Source organism: Rattus norvegicus, chromosome 4 (assembly GCF_036323735.1).
Source record: "Rattus norvegicus strain BN/NHsdMcwi chromosome 4, GRCr8, whole genome shotgun sequence".
NCBI lineage: Eukaryota > Metazoa > Chordata > Mammalia > Rodentia > Muridae > Rattus > Rattus norvegicus.
The window spans coordinates 68877030-68903464 of record NC_086022.1 but is presented as its reverse complement, the minus strand read 5'-3'; the positions used below and the strand labels follow the sequence as shown (position 1 = coordinate 68903464).

At 37.7% G+C, this 26435-nt stretch overlaps 1 protein-coding gene across 9 annotated transcripts in view; it reads left to right on the top strand.

Moving 5' to 3' along the window:
• Positions 1 to 26435, top strand: part of Kdm7a (lysine demethylase 7A) — a 126717-nt gene that overhangs the window by 89515 nt on the left and 10767 nt on the right. For 8 of the 9 annotated variants that reach the window (XM_063286832.1, XM_063286833.1, XM_063286827.1 and 5 more), the window contains 13 exons: positions 1749 to 1866; positions 3750 to 3910; positions 5637 to 5778; positions 6243 to 6429; positions 7664 to 7826; positions 11278 to 11365; positions 12682 to 12788; positions 18736 to 18827; positions 21277 to 21366; positions 22978 to 23187; positions 24642 to 24766; positions 24960 to 25114; positions 26336 to 26433. In XM_063286832.1, coding sequence (XP_063142902.1) covers positions 1749 to 1866; positions 3750 to 3910; positions 5637 to 5778; positions 6243 to 6429; positions 7664 to 7826; positions 11278 to 11365; positions 12682 to 12788; positions 18736 to 18827; positions 21277 to 21366; positions 22978 to 23187; positions 24642 to 24766; positions 24960 to 25114; positions 26336 to 26433 — 1736 coding nt within the window. Of the gene's footprint in view, positions 1 to 1748; positions 1867 to 3749; positions 3911 to 5636; positions 5779 to 6242; positions 6430 to 7663; positions 7827 to 11277; positions 11366 to 12681; positions 12789 to 18735; positions 18828 to 21276; positions 21367 to 22977; positions 23188 to 24641; positions 24767 to 24959; positions 25115 to 26335; positions 26434 to 26435 lie in introns of those variants that run through there. The other variant, XM_039109019.2, reaches the window with a different exon arrangement.

Genomic DNA, 26435 nt, shown 5'->3' with positions numbered 1-26435 from the left:
CCTGTGTTGTAGAGATCCTACAGCTTTGAGTCTGCAGAATGGGACCCTTCATATACTCCAGCAGTTCATAGACGGGGTAGATGTTGGGGTGGATGAACTCAGAGTCCTAGATCTGGGTTTGGGAGGAAGCTGAGTTGGTCAGCCTGTCAGCTTTCCTGTGTCCATGCCACCAGGGCCAGCTCTCCCACTTTGCCCAGGTAAGGGGCAGGGCCACCTCTCCTTCACTCAGCTCATGTTGCCTGTCACAAGGGCCAGCTCTAGTGTGCTGCCCAGGTGAGGTGTGGCCTGCTCTTCCAAATGCTTCAGCCAGTAAGGGATGGGGCCAAAGGCCACACTTATTAATCCCTGCAAAAAGTCTACTAACTAGGGACTAAGTATTCAAATACATTAGCCTCTGGGAACCATTCTCATTCAACCACCATTATGCTTAAGGATAAAAAAATAATTAAAACATGGCACATCTACATCTTAAAATTGTTGGCTGTTTCTAATTTGCTTTTGAATATTTAATAGGGAGAAAATGTTCATAAAACAAGAAAATAATTAGTATAAAAACAAGTGATACTAGATGAAATAAAAGTTTTATGTCCATGTATAATAGAGGCAAATCTACAATAAGATGTTCCTGAATTGTAGGAGTGGTTTTAAAGATTTGTTTTTACTTCTATGTGTGTTTTGTGTGTGTCTGTATTCGTATGTGCATATGTATGGGTGCCAGAGGAGGCCAGGAGAGGGCATCAGAGATCCACCTGATGTCGGTGATGGGCGCTGAATTCTAAGGCTCTATAAGAGCAGTAAGTTTTCCTAACTGCCAAGCCATTCTACAGCCATTATATGAATGGTTTCAAATGAGAAGAAAAAATAACACACAAAGGATATCTTAGTGGAATTTCTTAGGAAGATTCAACTGTAATTCAAAAGTTTTCTTGAGATTTTAATTGGGGTGGGGTAGGACTTAACTTTTTTGTATTGAAGATGTAGTCATAGTAAGTTACTTGGGAATCTTTAGAATCTTACATATAAATAACCCTGATTTCTACATTCGTTATGTCTGTGACTGTTACTAGATGTGGATTCAGTGTTAGGATCTTGGTAGGGGAAGCATTTGCAATAACTTAAAATCAGGCTGGGGTATAATAGTTCAATTGGTAGAGCATGCAAGAAGTTCAGTCTGATTCCCAGCGCTTTATAAACTGGGTGTGGTTATGTGCTCACCATGCCTTGCTTTAATTTTGTTTTGGTGAACTCTTCTCTGTTCTTTGTGTCAGTAGAAATGTGCTTATTTGGAGACCAAATCTTTAAATAAAAGAGAATGGTGTTATGCTGTTAGAATAGATCTTTGATGTGTGATTAAATGCCTTATCCTGAGAAGATAATTTGGATGATGTGGTTAATAACAGTATGACTTGATGTTTTAATAAAAATTAATTTTAAATAATTAGGACATATTATGGTTAAATGTGAGTAAATAAAAGACTTCATTTTCTGCTTTAAATTCTTCGAATTAATTTTTAAGTTATTTTGAATGAAATGATCAGGCTTTTAAAACTCTCAGTTAATTATTTATAATTACAGCATTAGCTTTTGTAAAATTTTCTTTTGTGGGCTGGGAATGCATTAAAACACTTGAGTGTTTTCATTGTGCCTACCGTTGTTAACTTCTGATTATGTAAACTATAACAACTAGACAGTACATAATATTGCCAGTTACCAAAAATGTTTCTTTTTTTCTGACTTTGTAAATTCAGTGAAGAAGAGGAGGAACTGGCACAGGCATGACTACACAGAAGCGGATGATGGCTCCAAACCTGTGCAAGCTGGAACTAGGGCCTTCGTTAAAGAACTACGTTCTCGAGTCTTCCCAAGGTATGGCTTAAACAAGATTTAACAGCATTGGCTGATAAAGTGGCATTGTCTAAAGTAGTCTTTTCGAATTTCGTGGTCTCCATGTCATTGGTGTCAGCTAGCTTTTCACTTTTTTCTGTAAAGGAAATAAAAAATATCAGGACATTACAGGGCATAGGTGTAACTAGGCTTAGGTTCATGGAACCTCTGCTATGTTTATGTACACTGTAAAAATACTCATCCCCAGAATTTGAAAATATACTGATTTGAAGCAGTTCTAAGTTTCTGATTCCTTCTGATAATGCACCCGCTGTTTTTCTTCTGGCCTTTTCCTGTTTTGCATCCCTGTTCTTTTCAAATCATTGTATTGGCTGTCTGGGCCTGGGCCCACCAGAGGCACGAGTGAGTGGTCATTGCCTAGCCTCTGATGGCATCAGGACTGAGCTCTTTCTTGATTCTTAAAATAATGGAGTATACTGAGCTGTCTAGGCTAAACGAGAGTGAGAAAGCATTATAAAGCATTTAATCATGCTAATTCAGATCATTTCCTACTCACTGCCTGACATCTATTTAAAGAGATAATGCTTAATAGGCTTTTTACACAAGATCATATCTCAGCTTGTTAAAGAGAGGAAGCACAATTTAAATTTAAATCACAGTATCACATTCGGCCTGTTACGGAATTTTCTCTCAGATTTTGCATTAAAAACTTCTATTTTCCCTCGGTCTTTCCCTCTGCTTACCACCTTTTAGTCCTTAAACAGAATCGTGACGAAAAACTACCCACCATCCACATCTGCCTCCCTCGGGTTGGGTGAGACAGAGGAAATGCGGACCAGTGTTTCCAGGTGATTTTTGTTGAATTAAGAGACTTATTCTTGGGCCAGGATTGGTAGCATTTAATCCCAGCACTTGGGAGGCAGATGCAGGTGAGTTTGAAGCCAGCCTAGTCTACAGAGTTCCAGGACAATCATAGCTGCTACACAGAGAAACCCTATCTTGGGGTGGTGGTGGTGGGCTTTTGTTCTCAAGCTGTCAGTTACCAGTTTGCTTGTTTTTCTTTTTACTCAACAATGCTTGATTTTATTTCTTTTTATTTCACACAGCCACAGATTTTTAGTCTGGGCTTATTTACAGGTCTCAGGTGTTTTGTGTTTTCCTAAAACCCATCTATGTAAATTCGTGTCTGTGTGGGCAGACATTTTTCAGGGAGAGGAAATAAGGCTTTTACTTATTTCAAAGATTTTTGACTCTCAAAACATAGCATTAAGATCCATAGTAATTCATTCACTCTTCTGCTGAGGTAAACCCAGATGAGAATAGGTTACAAATAGGATCACAGATATCTAAACTATTATTGCTGTTAACTGAAGGGCTTCTTTTAACTAACTCTATAAGCTTTTGGTTCTTTAAACCATAGCAAAATACTTATTGAATTAAACATAGTTGATGAAATGTATACAGGGTATATAAAATAAATTGAATAGGTTTTAATAATTCCTATGTAAGACATAATGTAAGTCAAGATTTTTTTTTATTTCAAAACATTTATGTTTATGTGTATGTGTATAATTCTTTAAAAATGTAGTTGTGTTATGAATGGTATTATACAGTTTGCTTTTGTGATATATATCATAGGTACCTTTTCATATGAATACATAATTTGACTCTAACAGTTGTATTACATCTCACACTTTACATTCCTATGTGACCTATTATTTTATTAATTAAACATGAATTTTACTCTAAGAGTTCTGTGAAAGTTTTAAAGAGGAGAATTAGATTGAGAACCACTGAAATGAATGCTTCCACATTCTTTTCTCTAAGTTAATTCATTACCTAATAGGACTTTTATAAACAGCTTATCAACAAAAATGACATTTCATTCTTAACATTTTTCTTAGTGCCGATGAAGTCATTGTAAAGATGCATGGCAGTCAGCTGACACAAAGATATCTGGAAAAACATGGATTTGATGTCCCTATTATGGTCCCTAAATTAGATGACCTTGGACTCAGACTCCCTTCACCTGCTTTTTCAGTGATGGATGTGGAACGTTATGTAGGTACGAACTTGGTTCCTTTAAGTACTTGCAAAAACACGGTAAAGCTGTTAGTCTTAACAGTTTTGTTGTGGAATGGAAAATACCAGCTCTGCATGCTGGATGCTTCATAAGGGTCAGGAGAAGTAAAGTCAGAAATGCCTCTGTTGAAAGCAATTCCACAGACCTACAATGGTCAGAAAAGAATGAAGCATTTTACCTATTCTTGCTTTGTCAGCCTTATCCTACTGCTTTCTTAGTTATTAAATTGATATTTGTGCAGGAAAGACCATTACTGAAGGGCAGCCGTAGATTTCAAGACATGAGAAACTGGATAGGTTCTAGGTATCTGTAGAATTGGGGGTGTAAATTCTGAACTTGCTAGTCTTCTGGATCAAGGCAGCTCTTGACCTCTTTTAGAGGAGAGGCTATGAAAAAAGGTTGAATTCAAACATGTATTTATGTTAATGACTTGATGAATATTGCCATTTAATGATACCTGAACTGACTTGTAATTCTGAGACCCAAGAAAGTAAGAAACAAGGCAAAGATTACTGTTTGCCATATTCTTGAATTTTCCTTTCATTTACCCTCGCAGATGAAGTTGACTCTATGTACATGCCATTTGGCAACAAAAATAGGTGTTGAGAATCAGAATCCAAAGCCACCTGTCTCAAAACTGTGTGTTCACTACTACCTATTGTCTCCCCAGCATGTCATATTGAAGAAGCTGTCCCTTTATTCATTTTCACTAACTGTTTCATTTAGAAAAGTCCAGTTAAATACCCTGACTTCAGCGTTCATCTAAAATTAAATATATGATAAACTTGGAATAAGGCTTAGATTTAATTTAAACCTAACTGCCTACAAAGTAAATTGTTAGTTAATTTAATTATAGGAAAAGTTGTTCAAACTCCTTTATCCACTAAAGTGGCAAAGCATTGCAAAGTTAAAACAATAGCAGTACAACTATTATGTTTTCTATGAAGATAAACCTGTGGCAGTATTAACTAGTCTATCTGAAGTTACATTGACAAGAATGGAACACTTATTTTCTATTTCAGATTGGTTAACTCTTGCCATATTTTGCACCCAAACTCATTCTGTAATCCCTTTTAAAGGGGTTTTGTTTCCTAGGGTGGTGCCTCAGCAGTCTGCAAGCATCATCTTGTGGTTTGATAGGGAACGCTGTGAGGTGATCACAACTCAGAATATGAACATCCAGACCATATACTACTATGAATTGGCTTTTGCTTGATGACCACTAATTCTTCAGGGAGAATATTAGAAGACACAACCAGTGAAGCAAAAATGATTTCCCCTGATGAGCTTGTTTACTGATCCCCTGGTGCCTCCTTTTAAAACTTAGACTCTAGCATTATAGAAATTAAAGGGAAAAAGCCAGTCTTTTTTTATGCATGAGGAAACTGAAACCCAGGAGACAGTGAACAATTTTATATCCCAATTTATTGTTCTTTTGTTTTTGTCATTTTAAGCTACCCACAAGAAATCTTTTTTTTTTTTTTTTCTTTTTTTTTGGAGCTGGGGACCGAACCCAGGGCCTTGCTCTTGCTAGGCAAGCGCTCTACCACTGAGCCAAATCCCCAACCCCTCACAAGAAATCTTCTATGTAGATTTATAGTTGACTTAATTAGTATACTAAGCAAATACGATTTTTAGTATTTTTATTTAGAGTATTTATGAAACTTTAAAGGCCAATAACAATATGACTGTAATTTTTTTTCTGCAGGTGGTGACAAAGTGATAGACGTTATTGATGTGGCAAGGCAGGCAGACAGCAAAATGACACTCCACAATTACGTTAAATACTTCATGAATCCTAACAGACCAAAAGTGTTAAATGTGATCAGCCTTGAATTTTCAGATACAAAGTGAGTATCTCTGCACAGTTTGCCTTAGCAGTCGGAATTTTAGCTAACCGTAATTTAATGATATTTTAGTAAGAAGCATAATTGTAACTTTTATAGCTATCCTTTGGAAGCCATGTTCTAAATTTCACTTTGCCAGGCTCATGAAATATTTAAAACAAGATGCAGCTGGGTATAGTGGTGCACACCTTTAATCTCAGCACTCAGGGTACAGAGGCAGGTGGATCTCTAGGAGTTCAAGGCCACCCTGGTTCCAGGACAGAGCTACATAGTGAAACCATGTCTCCAAAATGATGATGATGATGACAGCAACAACAACAACGACATAAAATTCATTTAAGTGCTTAAGTTTTATTAATCTTGAGTGCCATTTAATTGCTTTGCTTGGGTGACATGGGAAGAATTATTTTAAGAAGTCTTTAATTTGTATTATGTTCCTATGTATGTATGTCTTTTTCTTTTTTTAGGATGTCTGAATTGGTGGAGGTTCCTGATATAGCCAGAAAACTTTCGTGGGTGGAAAATTACTGGCCAGATGATTCAGTCTTCCCCAAGCCCTTTGTCCAGAAGTACTGCTTAATGGGAGTTCAGGATAGCTACACAGATTTCCACATTGACTTTGGTGGGACTTCAGTCTGGTACCATGTCCTTTGGGTAAGAGTAGGGTATTTCTTATTAACAAAAACATGCCATATTTTTCTGGTAGGTCATTCATTTGCTCTATGTAACACTTGTAAATATTTTTTTCTGCTTCTTTTTTTTTTTTTTTTTTTTTTGTTCTTTTTTTTCCGGAGCTGGGGACCAAACCCAGGGCCTTGCACTTCCTAGGCAAGCGCTCTACTACTGAGCTAAATCCCCAACCCCAATTTTTCTGCTTCTTAAACGTTTTCTGCCTTGGTGCTTTTTTCTTTTTTAAATTTCAGGTAATAGAAAAATCATTGAATTTTTTTTTTTTTTAAATTTTATTTATATGAGTACACTGTAGCTGTCTTCAGACACACCAGAAGAGGGCATCAGATCCCATTACAGATGGTTGTTAGTCACCATGTGGTTGCTGGGATTTGAACTCAGGACCTCTGGAAGGGCAGTCAGTGCTCACAACCACTAAGCCATCTCTCCAGTCCATCATTGAGTTCTTAGACACCTATTTTGCTTCTGTATTTTAAGTTGGTTCCTGTTAGCCCTCTTCCTCCTCTCCCCCCTCTTCTTAGTTTGCATTAATCTCTGAACCAAATGAGAAGGAAAGAGCAAAATTACAGTGACAATTGCTTCTGGTCTAAAGAGTGAGACAAGTTGGATAAACCACAAATGTCTATAAAATTACTAATTCTTTTAGTTTTTATTTGTTCACTTTATCTAGAACTACATTGCCTAATAAACATTAGGTTTATGTAGCTAGATTTAAAATAATTAAAATTCAATATAATTAAAAATTGAGTTTTCATTCTCACTAATTATATTACACATAGATAATGACTTATATAGTGGAGACATGACTCTTAAAAAACAAACATTCCATCACTATTAAATTTATCTGTAAGTTATCTATAAAATCTTCTTGGTTCTGAGGGTGAATTTTGAGAGCTGATTGTGCTCAGACAGGAGCTTGTTAACATAATGGTTTGTGGTTCTTTACCTCATCTTTATCCGCTCTCTCGTAGTGCTTTCTTCGGTAGGATTGTTGACTCTGTGGAGGTGGGAGGAGTTTTAGTTGCTGTGAACTTGTTGATTAGTGAATTAGCTGCTTATCAGATAATGTGATTTTTTTTTTTAAACTTAAAATCTTACTAAATTTTAATTTATATCCTTTTATTGGGAAAATGTACCAATATAGGTCATCCTGAGATTGGCTTTTCTTTTTCAAAGTAGTATGATTACTTCCTTCTAGGGTGAGAAGATTTTTTATTTGATAAAGCCAACAAATGAAAATTTGGCACTCTATGAATCTTGGAGTTCATCTGTGACCCAGAGTGAGGTGTTCTTTGGAGATAAAGTAGATAAATGCTACAAATGTGTGGTAAAGCAGGGACATACTTTATTTGTTCCTACAGGTAAGGTTTTAATCTCATCTCCTACTTCCCCATGGTTGATTGTTGAGGGCTGGGCTGATCCAAGGCTTTCCCTGAAGCCCCGATTCATGGAGAATGAACAAAGTTCGTAATCTAAAACCAGGAACATTTGTGGCGGAGCCAGAAATGGCCTGAGGCTGGGACTTTGGGGGAGTTGCTTTGGATCCTGAGTGCTGGACTCTTCTACCTTACAGGGCTATAGTTACCAATCCCAAGGCCATTGTGTGCTCTGTCTAACAAAGCTCTTGAGAGCTATGTTCCCCTTTTGTAACATTGTTTGATTAGTGCTTAGTTCAATTGCATAATAGTTGTTGCTGACTTTGTCCTATTTCTGCTCTGGAAATAGTATATATAAGATGCTGTACTTCTTAAGTTTGCTTGGCATAAGACAGAGCTTGTGCAAGACCCTCTGTCTTCTTTACCTTCTCATCTTCTGTTCACCTCCCACCTAGGACCTATTACTAAAAAACCACCTTCTGGTCTAGATCAGTTGATAGTCACATGGAGTCGGCTTGTAATTAAAACCAACTTTGGTTTTGATGTATTAAGAATGTAGCTTTTATGTCCTTACACAAGGAAGACCAAGAACTTTTTACTTGTTTACATTCCTTTACATTTGAGGACTTGATCACCATCCTATTAAATAGTACAGTTTAATGATTTTTTTATAGATTAGTATGATCATACAACTATCAATATCATCTAAGTGGAGAATAATTTCATTGTGTTCAAAAGACACACCATACCTTTTAACAGATGCTGCCATTCCCTGCTTCCTTGACTCACTGGCAACTGCTAATACACTTTGCATGCATTTGTCCATTTTGACAATTAATATGTTTCCTTTTGTGTCTAGTTTCTTCCCTCTGTCTACTTTTCTATCTCTTCCGTTATGTTTTTTTGTTGGTTTGTTCAGTTGGTTTTTGTTTTTTGTTTGTCTGTTTGTTTGTTTGGTTTTTGGAGAGAGGGTCTCATATAACCCAGGCTGGCCTGGAACTTACTGTGTAGCTGAAAATGTCTTGCTTCTCCTGAATGCTGACATTATATGCATGTGCTATCATGCTCAGCTGTGAGTAACTTCTTTTACTATATTTCCTAGGCTCATCCATGCCATAGAACACATAAAACAATCTTTTTTGGCATAACAATATTCCTTTCCAGGATATACCATAGTTTGCTTACCCTATTCATTAGTTGATGAACATTTGGGTTGATTTCACTTTTGTTTTTTTGAACAGTTGTACAAACTTTTATGTATAGACATGTTTCTGTTTCAATTCTTTGGAGTATATAACAGATAGAATTGTTTTGTTGTATTATTTATCAGTGCTTAATTCTTTGAGGAACTACCAAACTTCTCTCTATTTCATTCCTCAAGTACTGGTAGTGTTGGTTGGCAGTGTGAATGAGCACCAGGCCATAGACTCTCCGGGCCAGCGTTTTTGAGAACAGTGTTCTTCTGGCTCGGGTGACCTAATGGTTCTAGGGTTCACAGTGCTGTTACTACATGCCTTGCTCTTTACCCTGCCTCTGGTGTAGACTAATAAATGTAAGCTTGACTAAATGAATAGGTCATTATTTACAAGTATTAAGATTTATGTGTAGGTTTGAAAGGCTACCACCTTCAGACCCTCTCCTAGTGCTGCCATTTAATCATTTTTCCATTGAATCCTTTTTAAAATCTTGATGTTCGTAAATTATAGAATATCCTACATAAAAAATAAGCTTCTTGCAAAGTCAATTTAGTGACCTACTGTAGGATATAAGGAAGAAGTTCAAAGATAATTTATGAGAAAGTGTGCATGTACTCACTGCAGTGTTAGAGGCACAAGTGCAAACCAGTACATGTGAGGTGGGGACAGCTGAAATTCATCAACATTGGTGTAGCTTGGGGGTCTCTCTAGCTTCATGGAGCATCAGGACTACCAGGAAAGCTTAGGGTAAATGACAGACTTCTGGGCCTTTCTCTTAATGTTTTGACACAGAATGGGCCTTATGGTTTGCATCTCTAAGAAGTCGCTGACTGATGATACTAGTCTGAAGACTGCATTGGGACAGTCACTGCTCTAAGCAGTGGGCTTTTCCCCCGACATGATGATTAGGAACTTAAAGACTTTCTAAAAATAATGTTATTTTTTTTTAATGTCCAATGAAGTTGTATTCCCGGAAATAGTGCCAAAACCATGTATAACTACATTTTTTTAAATAATGGAATTTTAGTTTCTGGTTCTGATTATTTGACATGATTTATTACCTTTATGAATGCCCACCAGAATTTGTATTTTTATGTCTTTATGTTCAGTCTGCCAGTATTTAAAAAGCTAGGTATAATCTATAGGAAATATCTCTCATTTTGAAACACTTTTCATGGGAAATAAGACATTTGATTGTCAGCATTTAATGTTTATAGGTTCAGTGTCCATCCATTTAGATGCTGGTGATCTGCCTTTCCTTCTTTTGGAGCAGCCTGTCACCTTGTGTTCCCTGATTGTCCCCTGCTTATTCCTTTCAGGGGATACTACCTGGTGACACTTGGGGAGCATATTGCACTACTCACATTGATTTTATAATTTCAAATTTCACAAAATACACTTTTTTTTGTCTGTAAACTAGTATTGTGAGAATGATTAAATTAGTCAGGCTTGGGTATTACCTGTGGAGCTAGACCAATCCTTTAGGTCAGGATTGCTATCAGAATTCCTAGAACCATTATGTCACCCCAGCCTACTGTTCTCAAAAGTGCTGGCCTGGAGAGTCTATGGCCTGGTGCTCATTCACACTGCCAACCAACACTAGCAGTACTTGAGGAATGAAGTAGAGAGAAGTTTGGTAGTTCCTCAAATTGAAAATGTGCTTGCTTTTTTTTTTTTTTTTTTTGTTCTTTTTTTCGGAGCTGGGGACCGAACCCAGGGCCTTGCGCTTCCTAGGCAAGCGCTCTACCACTGAGCTAAATCCCCAACCCCCCCCCCTTTTTTTTTAAACATTTATTTATTATGTATACATCATACAGCTTTCTGCCTGCATGTGGCACCAGACCTGATTATAGGTGGCTGTAAGTCACCATGTGGTTGCTGGGAGTTGAACTCAGGACCTCTGGAAGAGCAGTCAGTGCTCTTAACCTCTGAGCCATCTCTCCAGTCCCGAAAATGTGCTTTCTTAATTCAAACCAGATTTGACTAGCCTCAGAATAAAGTCTTTCATTGTAAAGGTGATTGTTTTTAAATTATACAAACAAAAGTAGACTTAGCACAAAGCCTAGCATATCATTGGCCTTTAATAAATACTTAAATGAGTGAGTCAGTCAGTTATAGTAATCACCAACCTCTTTAGTGCCAGGTTGAGAAGTAACTTGATATTGGTATTTGAGTTATTTATTTCACACGTAGATAACATCTGTTTAGAGATTGAAACATCACCGATCTGTGTGTTTCAGGGTGGATTCATGCTGTGCTCACTTCTCAGGACTGTATGGCTTTTGGAGGTAACTTTCTGCACAACCTCAACATTGGCATGCAGCTCAGGTTTGTGTCACTGAACATTTATGCTTGTTATAAAAAAGTACAATACATTTTGAGATCCTGTGGAGATAGGCCTTGAAGAATTTTTAGGAATGGGACCTTTTGGAGGATCCTTCCAAATGTAAAATAAAATTAATAACTTGTTCAATATGATAACTCCCACATTTCAAATTTTATAAAATATACTTTTCTTTATCTATAAACTAGTATTGTGAGAATGATTAAATTAGTCAGATTCGGGTATAATCTGGAGCTAGAACAATCCTTAAGTCAGGATTGCTGTCAAAACACTTTTATATTTTGATGCAGGTAAAGGATGAACAGTTATTTCACTTTTTGATGACATTCGACCTTTGTGCTAACTTTGTCCCTTTACCGTACCTAGAAAGCGTATACTGTTAGCCACATTACATATAGTAACAATACTTCATGATGGATACTGAGTGATGGCTTAGAAAAGGGGAAGTACCTTTTGGAAAGCCATGGATCACTGGGATTCCCCGAACGTGGTAATTCCTGCAACTATGTGTGTACATGGCAGCCCTTAATGTTTTGGCCGTTGAAGTTAGCAAAAGAGATGTAAAGGCTACAGAGTAAAGGCTTTTAATCCATGGTAGGTTGTACACCTACCCATATACGTTTTAACTATTTTGTACCTGAGCTATTTCTGGAACAGAGATGACTACTATATGTGCTGTTGTTAGGAATATATAACAGAAGACCAATATTGTGCAAACTATGGTCCCTATCTTTATACTTTGACTAGTGCCCAGTATGTTATTGATCTTTAATGCTTAGCAGAGCCTAAAGAGATTGTTGGTGGGTACTGCAGTGTTGTCCAACAAATGAACGTTTAGCTGCATTTTAAACATTGTTTTATTAGTGGAACTATCATAGAATCCCCCTTTGTCAAAATAAGGATACAAATCCCAGGAAGTGAAGTGATCTTTTACAATATCCAGTGTAACTCTTTTTCTTTCGAGATAGGGTTTCTTTGTGTAACCCTGGCCATCCTCAATTTACTTTGTAGACCAGGCTGGCCTGAAACCCAGAGATTTGCCTGATTCTGCCTCCTGAGTGCTGGGATCAGAGGCCTACACCACTACTATCAGCTAGCCCCAATGTAATTGTTAGTTAGTTAGACTATCAAAGTCAAATTTAATAAAGTCATAGCTCAGTGTTGTCAAAAAGTGATATTGTTAGGTAAGTATACAGTCCTTCATATTTATTATGGCCTGCTTATTTTCAATTGATTACCTTCGTTTAACTTTGAAATGCTAACATTAATATTAACTGTTCTTCAAATTTCATTCATTTAGGTGTTACGAGATGGAAAAAAGACTAAAAACACCAGATCTTTTCAAATTTCCTTTCTTTGAAGCCATATGCTGGTTTGTTGCCAAAAGTTTGCTGGAAACCCTGAAAGGTAATGAGTGATTTGCATACTCTGTTCTGTGATAAGACGTATGATTATAGAGTCCTTTAGGGATACCCTTTGGTAGATGTCATCCTCCACTTTAAAATCGTTTTATTTTTATCTGTAATTGTGTGTGTGTGTGTGTGTGTGTGTGTGTGTGTGTGTGTGTGTGTGTGTGTGTGTGTGTGTGTGGTGGGAGTTGCACATGTGAGTACAGTGTTGGGAACTGAACTTGGGTCCTCTGCAAGAGAAATACATTCTTTTTTTTTTTTTTTTTTCCTTTTCTTTTTTCGGAGCTGGGGACTGAACCCAGGGCCTTGACACTTGCTAGGCAAGCGCTCTACCACTGAGCTAAATCCCTAACCCCAGAAATACACTCTTTTTAACTGCTGAGCCATCTCTAGTCTGGCTCCCTCCAACTCCCTTTTAAAATATGTATTTTCCCCTTCCTCCTGACAAGGATCTTTTTAGCACTTAGAGCAGTGTTTCTCAACCATCTTTAATATACTTCCTCATGTTGTGGTGACTCCCTCATCATAAAAGTATTTTGTTGCTATGTAAAAACTGTAATTTTGTTACTGTTATGAATCATACTGCAAATATGCAGGATATCTGATATACCACACCACCCAGTTAAAAGGGTGCATAATCCATAGATTGAGAACCACTACCTTAGAATATTTAGTGTATAACAATCCCCTACATATTACTGGGAAATAATCATTTCATTTAGTGGATGAACGGCCTGCACACATTTTAGTATTTTTCTCTCAAAAGTGTAGTTTGTGTCACAGACTATTTATTACCTAACTATACCTATTACCTAACACTTGTTCTGAGATACTTGTCTAAAACATTAGAGGGTGGAGGATTGGCATGGCGGTGCAGGCCTTTAGCCTTAGCACTCAGGAGGCAGAGGTAGGCAGCTCTTGAGTTTGAGGTAAGCCTGGTGTAGTGAATCCCAGACCAGCTGGGACCTCCCCCATCTCAATATAATTAAGAAAAGAAAGAAAGAGAAAGAAGGAAGGGAGGAAGAAAAAAAGAGAAAAGAGGGGGGAATGATTTGTGTGTTCTGAATGTTTGTGCTGTCAATCACTATTGTGACTGTTACACTAGCTAGTTTAATTGACATGTTAGTATGCAAACCAACTGAAGGAGAATATTTGTAGCTGGGCCCAATGGTACAAATCTTTAGTTCTACTCAGTCATTTGAGAGGCTAGAACGGTAGCATGACAAGATCAAGACCAGTCTGGGCAACTTAGTGAGACTTTGTCTCAAAGGAAAAAGAGGGCTGGGGATATAGTGTAGCTCATTAGTAAGCAGGACTGAGGCCCTATTGCTCAATCCCCCTAACACACACACACACACACACACACACACACACACACACACACACACACACACACACACACACACAGTAATTTTAAGGAATTAAGGAATCTTTTTTTTTTGTTCTTTTTTTTCGGAGCTGGGGACCGAACCCAGGGCCTTGCGCTTCCTAGGTAAGCGCTCTACCACTGAGCTAAATCCTCAGCCCCTTAAGGAATCTTTTTATATTTAGACTTGAAGATCCTTTTTGTACAGGGTACAACTTCAGATTTTGATATATTTGTATTTTGATTTAATGTCTGAGCAGTCAAATTGGAAATTCGAACTCATTTTCTTTTTTTTTCTCCATTCTCTGTGCTAGTTGGAATATAATTTGTCTTACTAGTTAATTCGCAAATGGTGAAACCTTTTAATACTTTTTTTTATTATTTTATGTGTATAGATGTTTGCATGTATGTATGTTTGTACACCATGTGTACCTGATACAAGAAGAGGGCGTGAGATTGCTCAGAACTGGAGTTACAGGCAGGTATGGGCCGGCCACTGTCTTAGTTAGGGTTTTTGTGACTGTGAAGAGATACCATGACCATAGCAACTCTTTTTTATAAGCAAAACATTTAACTGGGGCTGGCTTACAGTTCAAAGGTTAGTTCACTGTCATGATGGTGGGAGCATTATTGTTTGTAGGTAGACACGATACCTACATCTGGATCTGCAGGCATGGAAGAGAGACACTGGGCCTGGCTTTAGCTTCTGAAACCTCAAATCCTACCCCCAAACACACTTCCTCCAACAAAGCCATGTCTACTCCAATAAGGTCACACGTCCTAATATAATGCCACTCCCTGTGAGCCTTGGGACCCATTTTCATTCAAACCCCACAGCCACCATATGGGTGATGGGCACTGAACCTGGGTCCTCTGCAAGTGTTTTGCCATCTCTGTAGCCCCAAATGATGAACTATTGTAGTGTTAACTCTCAGGAGATCAGATGGCACAGTCATCTAGAGTCTAGACATCTATTTCTTTGTTCAGTTAATAATTAAATAAGAAGAAAAGATGAAAAAAAGTAACAACCAAAAGTGTATTTTTAGTATAGCATGGGATTGTTTCCCTCAAAAGAAAAGAAGGGGCTAGTAATACTGCTTAGTGGTAAGGTGCTTGCGATATGCGCCTGACCACCTGAGTTTGAACTCTGGAACCATATAGGAGTGAACGGTGAGAAGCAGTTAATTCTGCATTTGTACTATGACCTCACTCACATACAAAATTATTAAAAATACATTTACAAAGATTTTGTCTCTTGAATGGAAGGTGAGAACAATGGCTTTTGCACTACAGTGTCAGGATAGAGGCTGTGACAGTTTTAGTGGTGTGTATGATGGGTAGGGTCCCCAGATGACGGAGACTACACAAGAACAGCCTATGCTGTAGCAGTGAGTCTTCAGTGTAGACACCGACTCTGTCAAGTATTGTTCTTGGCTAAAAGAACGGAAGTGGAGTGCAGAGTCGTACTCATTTCTCAGTGACACGTTTTGTTTTTTTGTTTTTGTTGTTGTTTTTTGTTTTCTTCTCTTGAACATACTCTTCAAGTTCAAGTCTCAGAAAGCAAGAACATGTATCATACATTTGTAAAAATATTTTTGAAGGTCTTAGTTTTTGAAATAAAAGTAAGTCCTGAACTCTCTAGGTAAGGGACTAAAAGTTATACTTGAGTGGTAGAGTACTTTTTCTTGAATCTTTCCTCTTATTTTGGCTCAGGGACCTCAAGAGTCCATCACTTGGTTAGCCAGAGGAAGCTCTACTAGTCCATGTTCATTCTGTTCATTCTGTCTATCCCTCCACCCAGATGTTTTTTTTTTTTTCTTTTATTTTTTTCGGAGCTGGGGACCGAACCCAGGGCCTTGTGCTTCCTAGGCAAGCGCTCTACCACTGAGCTAAATCCCCAACCCCTACCCAGATGTTTTCTACTGAGGTCCACTAACCTTTGAGAATAAAATAGACATTTATCTGAGAGATGAAATCTTGTTACTAACTGTAGCAACAACTTAGTCTTAGAAATAACTAGTATTTTATCACCTCACATAAAACAGTTCAAAAATCTTGAGTGAGGTCTATCACATTCATAATTCAGGATTTTTTGTTCTTTTTTTTAAAACAGGTTCTCATTGTGTATGGAACTTACTGTGTAGACTAGGCTGGCCTCAAACTCGGAGATTAGCTTGCCTCTGCCTACCAAGTGCTGGGATTAAAAGCATGTGCATCACACTTGGCCCAACATTAAATTTTTTGAAGAATGATCATGGAGCACCTGCCCTTTTTTTTTTTTTTTTTTTTAGTGTCTTTTACAATGTTGTTAAACCTTGCACTTGCATAGATTTATTCCTAGGTATTTTGCAGTTTAGTGTTATTATGAAAATAACATACTATTGTATATAATTATTCCCATGGTAGAACATGTAAAATTGCTATTTTCATATTTCAGAATGGTCAAATACTGGCAATTCCATATGGTTCAGCTTTATTGCAAGGGTCCAACCCAGGACCTTTTGCATATTAGGCAAGTCTTCTACCACTTAGCTATAATCCTAGCTCTGAAACAGCATTTTTCAAAGCATCAATTAATTTGTTTTTGCTTATCTTGAGTAGAGAGTACCTGTGACTTTCTTTAGGTGCACACAAGTGTGTGTGTGTTGGCTGTCATTATAGGCATTCATTCTGGAGATAGGAATGGCTAGTTCATACCTCACAGTACATTCTTTACCACTAAGCTTTTACTTCCAGTTTATTTTGTGGACTGTTTGCCAACCCTGATGCTGTAACACTTGTTATGATATGGGTTAAGTGAGTATAAATAGCATGAACCTCCAGATTGTATTTCATACCAGTGATTATAACAGCTATTGAAATATTTTGCTTTTGCATTAACTTACCTAAATTTTGACCACATATAAAATTACCACACTTGAGTTTTTAATCACTCTCTTTTAAAACAAAAAAGCATTTATGTATGTGTATATATAAATCTATATATGTAACAAGGTTACTGAATAAAAAATTGGTATAAAAATTATTTTCTACAGTCTTGTAAAAAGGTTCTTTTATTTGCTTGATGTAATCCTCCATTGGCTAACCTAGGCCTAATCTGGATGCTCCTAGCCTCTGCACAATCTAACCTAGGCCTAGAATGGTTTCGGTCTCCGAGACTCACTGCTGAGTAAGCTCACCCTTTCCAGTTCTTTCTGAACCCTGGCTGGATCAGCTCAGCTGTTCTGGCTCAAACTCCTCTCCCAGCTGACTGATTCAAGCTGGCTTCTCTCTCTTGGCCACTCCTGAGTTGTTCTGCTTGGCCTTATATTAACTTTAGCAATCCTTGTTCTCTTGCTTATTCTGTCTTTACCTGCATCTAGCTTGTTTGCTTTCTGTAACTTGTATAAAACTGTTCCTCTCTCCCTTGCTGTGCTGCTCTACTGTCCCTCTCAACTCTGCTGTACAGCTCTCCAGGAACTTTACTGTATCCCTGGACTGTACTCTCTCCTTTCCGTTTTCTCCCCCTTTTTATGATCCTGGGGTATAGATGATTCTGTAAATGTGCTGAGTATGTCTGAAAAAAATGTGCATTTTGCAATTCCTAGGTATACTATTCTATTTGATTGTTGAATCAAATGTTATATTTGCTTGAATTGAATTACCTTTTTTTCAGTCCACTTTATTATTTTTGCTAGAAATATTCCACTGTGATTGTGAAATTGCTTATAGTATTTTGTAGTTTTATCATGTTTTCTATATTTCAGGCTTGTTATTGTGCAAATTTTAAATGTTTTTCTAGCAAGTTGAATGTTTGAATGTGTTGAAATGATGCTTTATTAATATATTACTTTGGCTATCTCTACTTTATTTTGAAAGCTTGGCATCTTTTTCCCACTTTTTTGTGGGTGGGTTTCAAGACAGGATTTCTCTATGTAGCCTTGGCTGCCTGGGTAAATTTTTTTTTTTTACACTTCAGATTTTAATTCCCCTCCCAGTCCACCCTCTAACTGTTCCACCCCACCAGACCTCCCCACTCCTTGGGGCCTCCAGTCTCTTGAGGGTTAGGTGCATCTTCTCTGACTGAACCCAGACCCAGCCGTCCTCTGCTCTATATGTATTGGGGGCCTCATCTAAGCTGGTGTATGCCGCCTGGTTGGTGATCCAGTGTCTGAGAGATCTCAGGGGTCCAGGTTAGTTAAGACCGCTGGTCCTCCTACAGGGTCGCTCTCTTCCTCAGCTTCTTCCAGCTTTTCACTAATTCAACCACAGGGGCCAGCAGCTTCTGTCCATTAGTTGGGTGTAAATATCTACATCTGACTCTTTCAGCGGCTTGTTGGGTCTTCTGGAGGACAGTCATGATAGGCCCCTTTTTGTGAGCACTCCACAGCCTCAGTAATAGTGTCAGGCCTTGGGGCCTACACTTGAGCTGGATCCCACTTTGGGCCGGTCACTGGACTTCCTTTTACTCAGGCTCTTCTCCATTTTTGTCCTTGCAGTTTTTTCTAACTAGGGATCTAGCTTAGTGGCAAGATCATCTCTCTTTTATAAACTTTACAACACTTTTAACTTCCTTTCCTGTCCCACTTTATTCCAACAGAATTGAAAGAAGATGGTTTCCAGCCTCAAACTTACTTAGTCCAGGGAGTGAAAGCGCTGCACACTGCTTTAAAGTTATGGATGAAAAAGGAAGTAAGTTATTGCTGTGCCTTTGTTTTAGTTTTAGGGGTTTTGGTTTGGTTTGGGTTTTTTGGTGTAAGATTAAGAAAACAACTTTGGTTGTGTGGGTAGCATTTATATGCCAGTTGTAAAAGGAATGGAAATTGTACTTTATATGCAGTTTGAACTCTATGATATATACAGACGTACTCATTCTGGTTATAGAATAAAGAACTTTAGCTTTTCTTTATTCTTGAAAAAAATAAAATGCAAGTATATTTAAGACACTAAGAAACAAGCATGCAAATAGAGTAAAAAAGAAGCCATGTTGAGCTCTTAGCAAAGCACTGGGCTTTGTCTTTCCATGTATGGTCTCATTTAGTCTCAGAGCAGCTGTATGGGGTCTGGGTGCTGCTGCTGTCCCCATGTAAGTAACTTTTCCAAGAGAGCTGGCATGGCTAGCATGTGAAGCTGGGCTCTGAGACTCCAAGTTCCTGCTCTGTACCACAATGGTAGATTTATATAAAAATGAGGGAAAGGAAGGGGCAGGACCTCGTCATGGATCAATTATTTGCTGTTATCCCAGCCTTTTTCTAAGAGTTCATCCAAATCTGCATTTGGAGTTAGTGTTTACTTTTACTTTCCTTATGCTTCTGTAGCATGTCTTTACACAATTTGATTAAAGATTAATGTTTCCGTTGTCTCCTTCAGATAAGCTTTTGAACTCTTACTTCAACCCCATGTTACTTCACACGCAATACTAAATAATATAAATGATAATTTGTATGTATTGATGATTTCCAGATTTGATATCAACTAAAAACAAAATCTTGCTATTAAAGGAAATGAAGAGAGCCAGCAAGATGTTGGGGTCTAGGAAGCATCTGCTGTGTAAGCGCGCAGATAGCTCAATCCCAGGGACCAATGGGGAGGTTGAAAGAAACTCCACAAACTTGTACTCTGACCTCCACACATGTGCCTTGGCATATACACAACAGACACACAGACACACAAACACACACACACACACACACACACACACACACACCACCACCACCACCACCACCACCACCACCACCATCATCATAAATATTAAAAAGGATGTATTTGGGGAGCAAAGGCTATCGTCCTTGCAGCTTCATGTTCCTTTTACGTTAGAATTATTGCTACAGCTCTGTTAGGGCAAGATACACTAGAAACATACAGGAAAGTGAAACAGGCCTACCACTGTTAGATTTTATATCGTGTGTATGAGGAGGAAAAGCATAAGGATTGTAATGTTATGTAAGTGATAAAGTGAAAGCTGTATGCCTTGTCTCTTAGTAGTATGTTGTATCCCTTTTTTATTACCTAACCCAGTGTCTCAGTTCTCTCAGTTGTAATGTGGCAATAATTATCATAACTTGTAAAAGGTTGAGCAAATCTGAAGTACCTCCAAATCTAAAGTATATCCCAAATATCTCAGATGATGGATATCCAGCCTGCAAGTATCTGTGTCACTCTGATATTGAGGGGATTAATGAGTTCATGCTTACCAAGTGTACATAACAGTATCAGAACACAGAGTTAGCACTAATCTATATTACTGTTGTCAACTAATTTGTTTCAATAAGTTATACTACTAAAAACAAGTCCCATGCCTTTAAACCCAGCACCTGGGAGGCAGAGGCAAGAAGATCTCCGAGTTCAAGGCTAGCCTGGCCTACAGACGGAGTTCCAAGATAGCCAAGGCTACACAATGAAACCCTGTTTCAAAAAACAAAAAAGTCTGTTATAAACAAAAAAATAGAAATTAGTATGTATCAAAAAGTAAAATGTTATTAGATACTGAGATTAATACTTGTAATTAGACATAAAAATAGTATTAGTTTATAGTTAGTAGATTTGGTCATTTACTAATTAATTTCTTGTTCCTGTTAACAGTATCTTTTTCTCATTTGCTTTTGACTATTAAACTTTTAACTCAAATTTATTCAAATTATACTTTCCATTAAAAACAAGGATTAGTTAGTACCAGTATTCCCTCCCTATAATAAGCCTTATGTATTTTGAGTTAAATATTAGGGTTAATTTCTTTATTACTAGTTGTAGTTAGAATCACAGCAGGTTTTGAGGTGTAGAGTACATTATAAATAAGATTCACTGTGAGAAAGAAATCCATTTTAACCTTTTTTCTTTTTGGTTCTGGTTTTTTGGTTTTTGAGACAGGGTTTTTCTATATATCCCTGGCTGTTCTGGAACTCACTCTTTAGAGCAGGCTGGCCTTGAACTCCCAGGTGCTAGGATTAAAGGCATGTGCCACCACTAATCGGCTACAATAATGTGGTCTCCTTAGGTGACATTCTACCCAGTATATAAACTCTTGAAAATTGATTAATATTATCTGGTAGTGTCTTTAAAATACAGAGAACTTTATAAAGTAGACTGAGCTTTTTATATTTAATTGACTTTGGTTTTCTTATCTTTATTGCTTCAAATACAGCTTGTATCTGAACATGCCTTTGAAATTCCAGACAATGTTAGACCTGGACATCTTATTAAGGAACTTTCTAAAGTAATTCGAGCAATAGAGGTAAGAATAGCGATGATCTTGTGTCTGCCTTGCTATCTGCCTTGAGAACCAAATAGGTCAGCCACTGTGCTATGGATATTTAACCACTGACACAGCGAAGAAACAGGATAAGCCAAATTAGCCTTACAGATTTTAGGTCTCTGATGTCTTACAGAGAAATTTAGAGTATTGTGTTATTATAAAACAACAGAGGCAGTTCCAGTTACTATAAATTCTTTTAGATACCTACAAAAGTTCAAACAAAAGTTTATGTTTAGATCTATTTAGTTTTAATTACCAAGAGACAAATGTCTATGAACTACTTAGAGGAAGGTATAAAACAGTGATTGAGTGAAGCTGGGTTGGAAAGAATAATTCGGGAAGTCATTGGCCAAAAAGACTGGAGCAACTGAGAGGTTAATGACATTGATAAAGGCCCATAAAAATATGTGACGGAGTGTTTTAAGTTATTGGAGAGCTTTTGTCGGTATTGAAAAAGGGGGTTTTCATTAAAACAGTTCTTCAGGGGCTGGAGAGATGGCTCAGTGGTTAAGAGCACCCGACTACTCTTCCAGAGGTCCTGAGTTCAATTCCCAGCAACCACATGGTGGCTCACAACCATCTGTAAAGAGATCTGATGCCCTCTTCTGGTGTATCTGAAAACAGCTACAGTGTACTTATATATAATAAATGAATAAATAAAACAAAAAAAAAAAACAAAAAAAAAACCAGTTCTTCAGGAAAGTAGTTTGGTTAGTGTGTAGTTTGAAATAAGAGGAAATTCATTGGAAGCCATCTTGTAACTTAACATTTTACATTAGGACTGTTTGTAGAATGGGAGGGGCTGGAGACATAGTTCAGCAGTTACAGGTCAGCTTATAACCAATGTCAAGAATGAAAAGCATTATACATCTACAAAATGGTAATCATCTCTTTGTTCTTGGTGTTGGGGACTGAACTTAGGGCCTTGTGCTTGTCAAGCATGTACTCTCCACCACTGAGCCAAATCTCCAACCCTTAAGAAAGCCACAATGTCAGGTTAACTATCCATGGATACAGTAGTTTGTGTATTTTCAAATGTAGTAAAAAATATATTAAAGAGTTGGTGGTAATGGCATGTAAATGCATCCCCAATCAAAAATTTATCACATATAAAATATATAAACATGTTTAAAAAATATATGGAATATTATCTGTAACTATATGTACATATATGTGTGTCTCATGCACAGTAAAACAAAAACAGAATAAACTCAAAATTAATAGTTGAGTAAACAGGAGTGTCATTTCTGAAGATGCCAAACTCTAATTTAATATTATGGATCTTAGATGGAAGATCAGGGTAGCGGTGCGTACTTGTAATCCTAGCACTTAGGAAGCTAAACCAAGCTCCCTCCTACCACCCCACAAAAAACATCATCTCCAAATAACACAACACAAGGAAATGTCTTGTTCACAAAATGTGTGGATGAGAGGGGAACAAAGGCATCTGGAAATCTGAGGCTGAACTTTGTCTTAAATAATTAAGTAGAATGTACTTTGATTTCTAAACTATTTTTATGGTCGATTGTTTAGTTAGGTATATGTATAGAAGCCTTTTTATAAAACATGCTCTGCATTTAATTCTTACAGGAGGAAAACGGCAAACCAGTTAAATCTCAGGGAATCCCTTCTGTGTGTCCAGTTTCACGGCCTTCAAATGACGCATCTCCACCTGGTCATTCCCGGAGAAAGATGAGGAGACTTCGAGATCATAATGTCCGAACTCCTTCTAACCTGGACATCCTTGAGCTTCATACAAGGGAAGTCCTCAAAAGATTAGAGATGTGTCCATGGGAGGAGGCAAGTATATCAATCAGGATGGAAAAAGCACTCGATCGTACATGTAGCAATCCAGCTGGTTTCTACTGTAGATTTCTAGATACTGATATTTTTGTCTACGGGAGACCATGAAGTCTAGTCTTTCTAGCCAACAGTGCCTAGATTTCATTAATTACATGTTGTTTAGAACTCAATAAATAAAATTATTAAGTGTTTATCCAAATAATCATGTGCTCTTCTGGACACTGAAAAAGATGCCAGAACAAGCAAACTCGCCTTTATGTAGGTCTGTCTTATCAGAGTCTTAGTTGGAAGATAGGACATAGATTAAAATAGTAGCATTCAAGATGGGCATGATGGTACATGCCTGTAATCCCAGCACTTGGGAGTTTGACGTAAGAGGATTGCTACAAGTTAAGGCCAGCCTGGGCTACACAGTGAAACCCTTTCTCAAACAAACAGCAGCAACAAAATATGTGTTTCCAATGCCGAGTGTTTTGAGGGAGCCCCAAAATAGGCTGCTTGTTGCTGACGTGCTCATAATACCTTTCAGGGGTTGATGTTTGAACTAACAGAAATAAACACACAATATTGCTAGCCAAGGAAGATAAATACAGAAAGCCTGTTCTTGAACCAACAGCAACCAATTTAACAATCAGAAATGGGAGACTTAGAATAAATTTTGTTTAAGTTGGAGAAATTCTGGTATACTGGACAGAGGCAGGAGAGTGTGGAGTAGTGGTACCTTTATAAACCATGCTACTGAGTTTGTGATAGGATTTGCACCATCCATAATTTTACATCATAAGTAGAGGATTGACAGTTAATTCAAAGTACGATAGAGGTATTGCTGACTTAAAATACTAAAAGTTACATAGTTATTACAACCTTACATATTTTTATATTTGATATTATGTTGTTTTAAGATTAAGTGGTTCTGAACCTACTTAACCCATATAGTTATTTTGGGAACTTACTATGAAAGATCTCAAAGAGGAAGTAATCTTTTATACATTAAAAAACCAGCTCCTTTTATTTCTTTTTATCTGTGGTGGCTCTTGGGCCTGTGGTGGCAGTATGGATGCAGTCTTGATGGGAAGGAATGAGGTCAAGGTTAGGGTTAATGGGAAGTAGAAACAGCCAAGGAACATGAGATTGCCTAAAGCTGTGTGACCCCAGCCCTTTAGTACCCCCCAAAAGGGCCTGTGTTTGGATTTACTTTGTGTAGATTCTGTATTTTACATTAAAAAATATGCTTTATTGCTAAATTGCCCTGCTGAAAGATGAGCCATTCTGCATGTGTTGGAATGAGGAGCTCTGGATGATGGGAGACTGAGATAGCCCCAAATCTAGATGGCTGCCCCATCCCTCTACAAGGCAGGCAGGAGCATGGAAGGAGGGACAGTAAAGTATTTTTCAATTGAGTATGCCCACCTGAAGGTGGATATTAAGTCAGTTCTGTTTTATACTTTAAGGACATATTGAGCTCTAAACTGAATGGAAAATTCAACAAACATCTTCAGCCATCTTCCACGGTACCTGAATGGAGAGCAAAAGACAATGATCTGCGATTACTGCTGACAAATGGAAGAATAATTAAGTATGTAAAGTAGATCACAGTGTCAGATTAACTTTTGGTGGGTCATCCTTTTGTCCATGTAACCCCTACATTATTGAATAGCCAATTGTATTAGAGAGAAGGGTCTCAATTCTCTACTAGGTCTGAATGGAGGGGAAGGGAATACAGATCCTTGCTCTATTTCTGATGCAGTTATTTTTCCTCTGTGGCATAGAGATGAGAGACAGCTGTTTGCAGATCGGAGTCTTTATACAGCAGATAGTGAAAATGAAGAAGACAAGAAACCAACAAAGAAGGCAAACGTGAAGACAGAACAGAGCTCAGGAAGAGAGGCAGCAGAAAGTGACGGATCTCCAAAACCACTTAACAGTATGTTTTCAACCTTTTGCTAATGTGGCAGTAGGTAACTTGCTGGTGTTTGAATTGTTGTAGGATTGAAAATGTTGGCATTTTATAATACTGCTGGAAAATCTGAAGTATGTTTTGAGTAGTTCATTGATCAGGAAGGTGCTGAATGTGAATTTAAGTATACCAGCTAGGGTCAGAAGACCTAGATAGATTCACTGTTTTTAAAGTCATTTAAAAGCTCATAATGCTTTATAGCCTCTACTGTCCCAAATGAGTTTCAAGGTTAACTTAACTTCACATATGGTAAATATGAGAATGTCTTTCATTCTCATAGTTAAGAGATATCTGATTGGCTAATCTGTATCTAGTGGGAATCCAGGTAGTGTGATGCTATTTGATTCCTGTCAATAGGAGGCTTCTACTGGTTATTGGTTATTGACAGATTAATAATAGGAATATCAAACACTGTAGTAATAGCACCTTCTTCTTGAAGTCTTTTTCCTTTGAATAAAGTCTTTTTTTTTTTTGGTTCTTTTTTTCGGAGCTGGGGACCGAACCCAGGGCCTTGCGCTTCCTAGGTAAGCGCTCTACCACTGAGCTAAATCCCCAGCCCCTGAATAAAGTCTTAATTCCTGAACAGTTTTTAAGAACAGCATATAGCTTTCCATTTAAAGAATAATTAAAATCAATATTTTATTTTTGTGATGAAAGTGTTCTACATAATGAATATTATTGAATTTAATTTGAATATATCAGTTTCCACTAATTCCCAGTAAACCTAGTCCTCTGTAGTTGGTAGTTCTTTGTTTATATTTCAGGGCAAGGCAGTCCATCACTGAGAGCTGACACAACAGTTGCTATTGCAGCTGGGCTTGTGGAAGGGAAAGGTAGTGTTCTAAGAGCCCAGACTACAAACTGCTTGAAACCATGGTCCATAAATTCTCTTGAGCTTTGAAAGTTGCCCTTTTTTTCTCTAGTGAGAAAACCAAGGGAAAGGGAAAGTCAGAAGCAGCTTGTAGTTCATTTTAGTTTAACAATTTTTGTTTTGTTTTGTTTTTCTGGAAAGGAACAATACCACAAATATTCTAAGGACATACATCAGTTTCTATTTTGAACAATTAGAAAAAGATGGGAAAATAAAATCAGTAAGGAAGGAGAGGTGTGAAGCTAGAAAGTTACCTTGAACTTGGTACACTTTAGAGGTTAGGTCATGACTGCTTCTTATCCCCTCTTCTTCACCAGGAATATTTCCAAGTGTGAAGTCGGAACTCAGGAGTAGACCATCAGAATATTCTGATGTCTCTGATTCAGAAGACTCTGGACCTGACTGCACTGCACTGGT